We start from the raw sequence: 12061 nt of genomic DNA, 5'->3' as shown, positions 1-12061 counted from the left end.
AATTCCCTCAGCAAATTTTGGAGTTTCCTGACCACTGCACTTCTGTGTCTACACATTTTCACTACATCCTGTAAAAGTGTAGTCTAAGTATGGATCACTGAAATTCTGAAGTAGAAATTCAAAGCTGTGCTCAAGAGCCCAAAGTCCCCGGATGTTGCCAAAAACATAGAATCATAGAGTTGGAAGGGACCTCAGGAGGTCATCTAGTCCAACCCTGCTCAGAGCAGGACTAACCTCAGCTAAATAATCCCAGCGAGGGTTTTGTCAAGACGCAGGTTAAAAACCTCTAAAGATGGAGATTCCACCACTTCTCTAGGTAACCCATTCCAGTGCTTCACCACCCTCCTAGTGAAAACCTTTTTCCTAATGTCCAACCTAGACCTCCCCCCCCGCAACTTGAAACCGTTAGGTCCTTCTGTGTCCTCCTTCCTGGAACCCCCTCCCAAATCCCCCCTCATTCCTTTCAGACTGAACAAGGCTATTCTACCACTCCCACCTAGCTCCAGCCCCTAATCATTTTTGTGTCATCTGCTAAACTTGCTGAGGGGGCCCAAAACTGCAATCTACCCCATCCTCCAGATCATTAATGAAGATGTTGAACAAAACTGGCCCCAGGACCGACCCCTGGGGCTCTGCACTCTGTTGAACCTCATTAGTTTGGCCCAATCCTCCAGTTTGTTTAGGTCCAGCTAGACATGGAGCCATTGATCATTGATGAAGATGTTGAACAAAACTGGATCCAGGACCGACCCCTTGTTGGAGCCATTGATCAGTACCATTGAGCCCTATGCTCTAGCCAGTTCTCTATCCATTTTATAGTCCATTCATCCAACCCATACTTCCTTAACTTGCTGATAAGAATACTGTGAGAGACCGTATCAAAAGCTTTGCTAAAGTCAAGGTATATTATGTCCACCGATTTCCCCACATCCACAGAGCCAGTCACCTCTTCATTGAAAGCAATCAGGTTGGTCAGGCATAACTTTCCCTTGGTGAAACAACATCAACACGATCATTTCCAACCTAAAAACAGGGTTGTGATTTTCCACAACTTGGTAAAAAATACTTTAAAAAAAAAAAAAAAAAAACAGAAGTGAAAAAACCCACAAAGGTGATTCACTCTATGAGCATATTTCTTCCTCATACGGATGTATCATAAAAAATGAATTGATTGGAATTCTGTAGGTAAAACACAAGAACGTAATGCTGCAGTCTGTAGTTTAAGCAGTCAAAATTTTTCTACCTCCTTTTTAAAAATTTGCCCTTATATAATGACTCATTTTTATCAAGTTATTTGTTGTTTCAGAACCTATCCTATTATGTCTTGACTAAGCCAATCAAAATAGAGAACATTCTGATATCAACTGTCCTGTTTTCCATGATTTTACATCCATAACTTATTGCCATTTTGATACAATAAATTGTGATATAGCCTCCTTCACAAACAAATATTAGGGATCAAAATCCTGATCTTCAATTTTAAATGCTAGGGGAGAAGGAAGGCACTGAGGATTATATATCATTAGCTACATTTCAGCCTGTTTTCTGGTTCTCAGCTCAGCTCTTTGATCTTTGTATTTGGGATGAATTGTGTTGGTTATATAATGGATATTATATTATTCCTCAGCCTCTCTGAATTGTTTTTCAACTTTTTTATTGTGTGGGTCCAGTTCTGTGTTGTTAATGAGATCAAGCCAGATTTCCACTGAGACTGCGACTTTAGTGTCATCAGACTGTAATCTGCCAAAACCCAATGAAAGTGTCTTCAGTTGCTTTGTCAAGTTTAGTGCCTTTCTGTGAAGGAATTTAGAGACTTAGGAGTATCATTATGGCTACATTTCAGTAACAATGATGACCTCTGACAGTCTCACTTGTAGCATCATGAAAGTCACCAATGTTTTGTATATCCACTTCAATACAAAAAGTATCATTCCATAGCTCATTTGATCCTGAAGAACCCAAATGAACTGATTTTCTGTGCATTTTAAGATGAGCATAAATCTCTTCAATTTTGCCACTTAACATTGCCAATGTGTTTGTTTACTTTACTTCAGAATAATTACTTGTTTTCATTTCTTCAGTCCTTTCTATATCTTATTTCCTATCACTGTCAACGTTAGGTATATTAAGTCAGATAAATGAAAAACAATGATAAAACCCTTCAAAAACATACTGCATTTATTTTCTGAAGAAAGAAACAGGTTCTTTACAACCCACTCTAAAAAGTGCACAAATTGGTCTTAAATGTGTGACCAATTTTCCCCTTATGTATAATATAATCTCTCTTTCTATTAGACATATACTAGTGGGAGTAGGATACAGATAGAAAACACGACCTCACCCTTCTAAAAATATTTATGATTTGATCCTAAAAAACCCAACAGCGTGTTTATCTGTATACAATAACCTACTATAAAGCTGACTGATTTCACTTATGCTGGTACTGCACCATGGCAATTACAATGGGTTTGATTCTGAACGTGCTTACAGTACTTCTACATCAGTGGAACTCCACTGCCCTTATTCATCTCTCCCTTGTACCAGGGTAAATCAGGAGTAACGCTACTGAAGCCAGTGCAGTTACTGCAGCATAAATCTAGTGTGAGAGGATTATCAGGCCTATCGACTTCAATGATGTGGCTTCTGATTTTCTCTGGAGTAAATGAGGTCCGAATCCAACCCACTGAATCTTTATCCTGTCTCCTTTCCAATATTTTTTTTTGTTTTGTTTACAACTCCCTTACTGAACAGCATGTCAGTCCAGAATGTCAGGCCAGAATGTCAAGTGTGTATGTGAGCATGTTATCTACCAGTGGATACAACCTACAAAGCAGACAGTTCCTAAGGATGATTTTTGCCTCAGTGTATTTACGTACTTGCTTACCTTGAAGTACAAGTTGTTCCACTGACATCAGTGGGACTGCTCATGTGCTTAATGTTAAGCCCCTGCATAATAAGCTTGCTGGATCAGGGCCTTACAGATTACTGCTAATGTAACATATACCATATAATGTCTAGATTTAATGCGTGTCCAGCAATTTATCGAAATCAAGGGATCCTTTCCAGAGATAAACATCTCCATCCTGTAATCCATGTTGAGAATCATTCTGCACAGTAATGCATAAAGGGTACAATACGTTCTAGACTACCACATACTAGGCCCAGAGGGAGCAAATGAGCAACAGCAATGCAAAATAGGAAGAGTATTTGAATGAGTTTTATGATTTAATTGATGGCCAAATCCTTTTTGCCTCAGTCATCCTAGTTGTCCCAATGTCTTAAATGTGACAACTCACATGAGTAAGGTAAGCAGGATCTGGCCCTTTAACACACCTTTCCAGTTAATGAGTAGCATCGCTCAGGCTCCCTTATAAGGAAAATAAGTCATCCCACTTGCAGTGCTCATCAGAGTGCCTTGTGAAAAAAGCTGAATAGATGGACTGCATGAGAAAAAATAGACACAAAGGTAGAATGAAATTAAGGGCTCTCTCTTAGGGTGAAATTAACCCAAATGAGGCGGGCTGATAGATGACATTCTGTTTCTCACAAACCACATGGTGGAGTTGCACAGGAATGCTGCCTACACCCATGTGTGCTTTGAAGAAAAGCTCAGTGCTACCCCTGTACAGGCTAGTCTGATATCCCTGGAGTTTGGCCTGGGAAAGCCCACAAGAGCCAGCTCTATACAAATGTCGTTGCCGTAATATGCTGCTCAAATGGCTTTGAGGGTTAGCAGCCGTTATTTTGGCTCACAAGGTGGAGTAGCAGCCAAAAGGGGTGTCGTGCTACAGAAACACAGCCCTGGTCTACAGGAGTGGAATTTAATTCCTTCCCAAACTCCTCTGATTTCACCCTCAGAAGGGCTGATTACTCGGAATTAGGAGGGTGAAATGAATTTCACTCACAATGAACACAAATGAAAGGCATAGTAACCAGCCAATGGTCAGTGAGAGATTTATTAAATAAAGGGATGGTACAATTTTTTCCATCACTCAATTCTGTGTGTTATCATTGCGATCTGTGTTTTTAAAGAACAAAGTCACAAAGCTTTTCCCTCTTTTGGTTCCCAAACAAATTGGTAAAACCTTTCTAATTGTGTATGTAACTGCTTGTGAAGGGGCATGGCACAAAACAGAGCAGGTGAAGTATGATGCTGTCTGAAATTTCAGGAAGTTACTAATGCTGCTAATTGAACCAGGCTTTTGCTTCAGCCAAAAATATCACTAAATTGTCATAATCCATAACTGTCACTCCACTCTCTGATCATCTTTTTGGTTAACAAATATGTTGATTTTAGTCATGTAATGCCTGATTCTGACCTCATAAGGATGTAACTCTGTTGACTCTAATGGAATGAATCTGATTTAATGCCTGTGTGAGTGTACGTTTGGGCCTATATTGTCCAATTATAAGAGATATGGTTTGTATGGAGCAATTATAGCCTAAATAAACAGGTTTTTTTCACCCGCTGTGTTCAGCACAATACATTTTTCAAGGGTTATCATAAACGAAAATAACTTCTGTTAATAGAGACATTTTCTGGCTATTAATGAGCTAAAAGGGTTTTGTTCCTGTAAAAATAATTATCCAAAGGCAGTAAACTCTCCTTTACAGATGTGCTGACCAGCATTCTGTGGAAAGGACTAAAGCATCTGACAGTGCCAGACTTTTATAAACTAAACTATTGCAAGCAGTATTATCGGCAAATTTAGACACTACACAGACTTACTCTGGTATACGTGAGAACTATGGCTACCGCAACTACCTTCCATTTTGATTTGAGTCAAACAGAAAAGTCCTTTTAATTTTTATTTCAAATGCTGATGAAAAGCCTTATTTTTAAAACAGCCATAAAAAATTATGTTTTTACACAGTTACCAGCTGTTGGTTGAGTGTGTGTCTCTTTGTGTGTGTGTGCTGGCTCTATGCAGATAGCTGGCATAGCAGACTCAGTTGAACAGCCAATGAGACCACAGACTCGGTTCAGTGGCAAAGATGCTCGGCCAGGTTTATAGTTGATGAAGCACGGTCCTAGCTACCCGGATCAATGTCTGCAGTTACACTAGCACATGTATGCCCGTTACAATGTGTTTGGCTCAGTGAGTGGTGTGGACCTTCCGCTCCCCCCTAGGCTGGATAAAGATACCTCCTCTGTATTACCCCTCTGATGTGGTTAGTTACCATCCCTTACTTTGAAATGTTGGTTCAATCAAAATATCTCTATCCATTACCCTGTCATCCTGACCTTATCTTTAGGAGGGGTCAGTGTGTCCCTGCATCATCTTTGGGTAGTGTGTTACACCATAACCTTGTATCGGGATGTTCTGGTACTACCCTTCCGGAATACATTTATGTGAACACTTATTGCCTAAGAATGCTTGTGTTTTTGCAACACCAGCCCTGTTCTTGCCAAGTTCATGTATCAGATAGTGAACTTGCAAGCAGGCATCAGCTTTGTAACAGGGCCTGACTTCTGCTCATAGCTTGACTTGCTAACTTTGTTTTATCACAGCAGGGGCTGACTTAGGCCTTATACCAGTCCCCTTATACCAAGCCTCATGTCTCAGGCTCTCTCTTTCTACCACACCTACAAACACACACACACACACACAAAAGAATTGTAACTCATACAGATCCTTCCTATGGGTCTCTGAGTGACTAGTGCCTTCTTCATTTACTCTATTGGATTGTAAAGACTTCTGGACACAGACTGTCTTTATCTTTGTGACTTGTTCAGTGATGAGATCTTTGTGGCCACTAACTAATAATACATACTATTAATATTCTATTCTCTTCGTTTGTTGGCTAGATTTTATAATGAACAGCAATGATCACAGTAAAAATAACTCTTTGTAATGTGTGCCCCCAAGTACTGTAAACACAGGAAATGTTAATGACAGAAATTTGAGAAACCTGTGGTCTAGTGGTTAGAGTGGTGGATTGGAAATCAGGATTTCTTGATTCTATTCCCAGCTACTGACTCATTGTGAAGCCTTGGCAACCCCGCTTTACTCATTTGTAAAATGTAGCTAATGCTACCTACCATAGTTGTATTATGAGGCTTCATTAATTAACATTTGTAAGATGCTTTAAGATCCTCAAATGGAAGAGAATCTATATGCACTATTGTTCTCTTATAAAATTGTAAGAGGGAGTGAGGGATGCTCTACTCACGAGGATTGCTTGGTTGTGAATCCATTGGAATCATGAGCTTGGCACGTGTGGCTCTGCGGGCAGCGAGCGAGCGCTCTAATGTGGACATGCTACTTCCCACATCTTCTGTCTCGGGACCTAGTGAAAAGCAACACAAATGGCTAAGTTAACAATTGCTATACACCAAACTGTTTCCCTCTTTACAGTGGATCTTGCAGTAAAGTGAACGGATATTTTTTCAGACATTTATTATTAAAACCAGTCACTTAAAGGGCATCAGCTCCTAACAGCTGCCCAGACTACTTTGAACACCATTCCTGACTCAGATGGTTGTTTCTCATTTTCTTACAACTGTCTTTAAATGTAAATTTCTCCCTTTGCAATCACATCCTGGTTTAATGCTCCTTACATGACCCTCTCCTTCAACATTACTTATTACAAGTTCAAGCAAAATACCATGGCCAGAAGTTTCAAATTTGGATGCATAAAGTTGGACATCTAACTCCATAACCTAGCGCCTAATAACTGGCCTTATCTTCAGAGATACTTTATATGCACCAGCTAAGTCCCAGCCACGCCAAATGATTGGCTCCACAGTTACAAAAATCAGGCATTATATTTAGGTATTGAAATACAGATGTAGGTATCTTCAGGTAATGGAAAATTAAAAGTTTTAGTCCAGTTACACTTACAGAGAGGTATTTGGTGTACCCAAAGAAGCTAGGGTAACTGTCTCTGCTCATGGAGGTATTTTGTTTTGAGTGGGATGTTTGGTATAGTAAGTCCCAATGAAATAGAAGATATGTTTTCTGGTTTCCAAATTGTATCGTATTTCATCTGTATATTAAATTAATATCAAACTAGTAGTTGTACCACCCTGGCGAAAATGTGTTTACTATTGCCATAACAAAATTAACAGAATTTATTTGATAGCTGAGTAATTCACCTCCATTTTGCCTACTTATCTCCCCACTGGAGCTATTACTTTTTCTAAACCTCTGAGCAACTCACAAACTTTAAAAAAGTCTGCCACAAAACTTTCCTTCTTTCCTTCAAATTCTCTTGGTTTGATTTTCAGGACTAAAACCTCAGTCTTACATCAGTTTCTCTTTTAAGGTCCAAAATCTAGTGACTAATTAGGACTAGGACAATATGTTTTGTTCGCCTGGATAGTTCTAGGATTCCCAATATTATGAAAGCATTTATAGCTGACCTAGATGTTTGCATGTGTTTGTATCTAGCCCTTAGGCTTAGGCAGCTGATGTGCTGTGACCATTGCTTATCTTGGATCTGATCCAAAGTTCACTGAAGTCAGTGGAAAGACTCCAGTTGATCTTAATGGGTTTGGATCAGGCCCATTGATCACCTTACATCTCATTTTATGATTAGATTATAAAGTCTTTGGGGGCAGGGATGATCTTTTTGTTATATATTTATAAAGTGCCTAGTGCAATGAGGGAGGGGTCTTTAGGTGCTAAGCCAACACAAATTAAAAACAAAAAACCAACCACCCTGTAAGGTATCAAACCCTAAAATCCTGGCAGCAATATAGGATTTTAGATCATTTTAGAGGTTTGAAATCCTACTGGGTCTGCCATTTCTTTTACACTAAAGCCTGTACCTTTTATGGTAGGTACGGAATAGAAATGCAAACAATAGTAGCAGCTGCAGAAATCTAAGCATTTACCATCACATATATCACCAAAGGATCCACATTATTTAAAACCCTATGTGATTTTCCAGATTAACCTGCCTCTGTCACTCATGAGTGATGCAGCCACTGCAAACTCATGCCAAATATGTTTATATTTTGAATCTATATTGCTAGCCCTCCCCTACCCTAAATAGATTTTTATTACTGCAAAAAAAGTTTCTCTAGCAAAAAATGAAGCCTCTGCTGTGCTTTATGTATAAAAAAGGAAAGCTAGGCTGCCTATATACTACACTTAAATTGCATTTTTCGCATTAGAATTTCTCTTTCTCTGGGCCAAATTCTGATCTCAGTTATGATGGTGATACTCTTTTGAACTGTGTTTTCTCTCTGCTCCATTTTTCATCTGATTTTTTCCACTGTGTTTTCCCCCTCTCTGTCATTCACCACCCACCTTCCACATATTTTCCTAAAGTGAAGTGCAAACTCAGGGCTTGTCCACACCAAGACTTAGTGCGTGGCAAGCCAAGGTGTGAATGTACAGCATGCTAGCCTGCCGTGTCCTCTCTGTAGAGCCAGCAACTGCACATTAAAAGTACCATAGTACATACTTTGACTAGCTGGTTCATACAGTAGGGTCCACATGGCCAATTAGTATGTTCAGGCTAGTGCACTGTAGATTTACACACTGGCTTGCTTGACCATGCAGATAAGCCTTCAATAACATTTGATTTCAAGCTGAAGTTCTGAGCCTGCCATGTTAGAACATAGCAGAAATCAAACATGCTGCATATCCTTCTAATTAGAAACCAAAGCAAGTAGCAAGTCATTTTGGAAAATGAAATGTACCTCCTCTGCAGACACTATAGATTGCTTAATGTTTGATTTCTTGAAAAATCATTCTTATTCATTAAAGCATTTGGGAATATTTGATAATGATAAGCTAAAACCTTCCAATGCTAAATAAAATATATGCTATTCATCAGTTATGGGTACAGGTGATTTTTCATTCCCTCACTTCTCAATTTTAGCATATGTACTGCCCAATTTGTATTGAAAGCTACCCATGCATGTGAGTCATGATTTTATATCAGGGCTAATCTACACTAGAAGCGCTATAGCAGCACCAATGCAGCTATGCCACTGTAGAGTGTCGGGTGAAGATGCTCCATGCTGACAGGAAAGTGCTCTCCTGTCAACAAAATAAAACTACCTCTGCGACAGGCAGTAGCTATTTTGGAGGGAAAAGCTCTCTTGCCGACACAACGCTGTTTACCCTGGCACTTATGTTGGTGTAATTTACATTACTCAGGGGTGGCTTATTCTAAGTTATACCACCATAAGTGATTGTGTATACAAGCCCTCAGACCACAGGTACCTGCCAACTCTCACAATTTTATTATGAGTCTTTTGATATTTGGTGGGGTTTTTTTTAGAGCCCCAGTTGTTGGAATTAGGTTATCATCTGAGAATCCCAGATTTCACTTTTTTTTTTAAAATGGGCATTTCTAGCCCTCATCGCTTCAGAGAATAGCTTGAAAACATGAACTCTAAGTGCTCTAGCACTACACAGCAAATAAAAAGAGCCTAAAATTAATTATTTTTAAATCTCATGATTTTTAAACCAATTTTTGGAGGGCATGATTTGTGACTTTTTAATGCCTGGGGCTGGCACAGCCACCGGAACAATGTTGTGCCTGTTAATCACTGCTGGACTGGCGGAGGGGGGCCTACCGCAGGGCAGTCCCTCAGAGGTATTCTGACTGACTTGACCAGAATAACTCTCCAGAATGGTAGCAAAGCATATTTTAGAGAAACCACTGCAGTGTACAGTGCGCATTTCCACCCTGGGCCAGCTTGATTCTGTTGGCTGGTCCCCTTTGGTGGGTTTAGACTCCCCAGGTCCTTACATCTAGGAGTGCGAGAATGGGAGGGTGGCAGGCCCAAGTACAAAGACTTTGAGCACCCTTTTCTCTTTCTGACACATCTGGGTATGGCTAGGCCAAATACGGACCATAGCACCCAGCTTGATTGATTTCAGGATTGACTGCCTTATTCTGCCCCTGCAAAGAGAACATTTACATATCACAACAGATACTTGAAGTTAAGAACAGCTCCCGGCAGCTTAGAATTAGAACATTTCAATAAGCACAATGCCAGTGATATTACCAGACTGTGAGGCACTCTTGCTGCCCAGCTGAGTTTCAGACTGGCTGTGGCTGACTGGTGTGATGTCTTGACAGCTCTGCATTGGCGAGTCTCTTCCTGAGGGGTCAGAACCTGAAGGCTTTTCAATATTCTTCATCTCCATCTCCTCATGGTGTATCCAGAGATCTGGGGGCCTCAAATCTTTCTGGCTGCCCTTCCTTTTACCAGCACTATGGGTAGCACGTTTTCTATGGAAAAAGTTGAGATTGAAATCTAAGAAAATGTCACCCCACCCCCAAAAAAGCCTTTAAAAATTAGGTGATCTCTTCTTGGGAGACCCAGGTTATGCAACAAAAGAATCCATTTGGGTTTGTCCTACAAAGCTTAAGAACCAGTTATCATCTGGCTGCTATACATTTAGGCCTCTAGAGATAAATATATTATAAATGATGATATGTTAAATCCCCAGGGCATGGGGCTTGGTGCACCAGCTGCTTGCTGATCCATGAAGTGGCACTGGTGTTAGATCCAGATGAGGCTACTTGCCAACCCCTTAGAGCTACACATAAGGTGTCTCATGAGAGCATATGTTTAGGAAATAAATGAAAGGGGCAAGTGAGAGGAAATACTGCTGTTGCTCCAGGGCATGCGTCAACTTGGGGTTCAACATGGTAGGTCATCTGTGCACCAGCTGATGTGCAATCGGAGAAAAAAAATTCCTTCCAGAAACAATAGGGAAATGGTGAAGTTCCTCCTGGGAAGAGTAAAATTTTCTGAATAGTGCAGAGTATATTCCTGCAGTGCTCTGCAGATCTCATGCTTCCCATAAACAGATGCAGCACATGTTATATTTCCTAAAAAATACATTAAAACATGATTTTATCACACAAAAGCTAAGAAATCAGAGTGATATGTCCCACAGCAACATTAATTTTGTTCTTTATGTATATTCATTACAATATGTTCTATCCTTACAAAACCACACAGCGTGTATATATACACAAAACACATGCACTCACACTCATCCAGCTACATATATGCATCTATTGTTAAAGAAAAAGTATGCAACTTAAATATAGATCAAGAGCGCTCTGTTGCAGCTATCTAAGAAGTCTCATTGGAGTTGCATTATTTAAACTCATTTTAAGTAATCTAAAAATATGGAAAATGTGCAGCTTCTCTGTTTTATTTTTAATGGTGTTATTTGCTGAACAAATGCCTGAGCATTCACATAGCATTTTCATCTGCAGATCTAAAAGCACTTTACAAAAGTGGATAAGTATAATCCAGTTTAGAGGAGAAGAAAGTGAGATGCACACTGGTGAGGCCAAAATTTTCAGACTGGGCTGTACACTTAATCATCAGAAAAAACAGCAACTTGATTTTCACAGATGCTGAGCCCCACAAGTTATTCACCCCAAGGTGCATTTTATACATCTACCAAGTCATTATAGACCTGATTCAAAGCCCACTGAAGTCAATGGAAAATCCATCATTGACTTCAATGGGAGTTGCATTATGCCCTATTTGTGTCTATTACATTAGCTTTCCTTTTCATAAGCTGTTGTACTGGTGGCAGTTTAAAAAAGTTAAGAAGTGTTATTTTTCAGTAAGGTCAATTTGAGTAGATTTAAGAATTTAACCTACTTTAAGGATTTAAATCACTTTATGCTATTTTTAAGTACTAAGTGCCTGATCCAGCAGTCTGACAATATGTATAACAACCACATAAGTCAGTGAAAGTTTTGCATGCAAGAAGACCTTACGAGCAGGCCTTTATCAGAGTTTAAAATCACATTTAGGGCCAAATTCTGATCCCACATAAGTCAATGGCAAAATTCTATAGGCTTTATGGGGACTAGGGTTTGGGCCTCAATTCTTCAAGCCCTTGCCTTAAAAGCTTAAACTAGTTTAAATTCTTACAGTGACTAGAATTCTAAAACTGTTTTAAGGATTTAGGTCTTGATTCACCAAGGGACCCAGGTGCCAAACTGCTATTTTAGGTGCCTAGGTCCCAGATTTAGGCACCACTGGTATTCACAAACCCCCCCACTTAGCTGCCGTTTAAATCTGTAGGTGCTGAAACTCACTCAGTGCATAGATTTTTGC

At 39.7% G+C, this 12061-nt stretch overlaps 1 protein-coding gene across 1 annotated transcript in view; it reads right to left on the bottom strand.

Annotated features, from left to right (window-relative positions):
* LOC137151124 (netrin receptor DCC-like) overlaps positions 1–12061 on the bottom strand; it is a 68068-nt gene that overhangs the window by 34320 nt on the left and 21687 nt on the right. The window contains exons 6-7 of the mRNA XM_067545346.1: positions 9974–10200; positions 6175–6291 (exon numbers count right to left, since the gene is read on the bottom strand). Of these exons, the coding sequence (XP_067401447.1) occupies positions 6175–6291; positions 9974–10200 (344 nt within the window). The remainder of the gene's footprint in view (positions 1–6174; positions 6292–9973; positions 10201–12061) is intronic.

The sequence above is a fragment of the Emydura macquarii genome, unplaced genomic scaffold (genome assembly GCF_026122565.2).
Source record: "Emydura macquarii macquarii isolate MOO-44397 ecotype Brisbane River unplaced genomic scaffold, CSIRO-AGI_Emac_v2 contig_1045, whole genome shotgun sequence".
Classification (NCBI taxonomy): domain Eukaryota; kingdom Metazoa; phylum Chordata; order Testudines; family Chelidae; genus Emydura; species Emydura macquarii.
The sequence above is the reverse complement of the archived record's forward strand: the minus strand, read 5'-3'. Positions and strand labels throughout refer to the sequence as shown.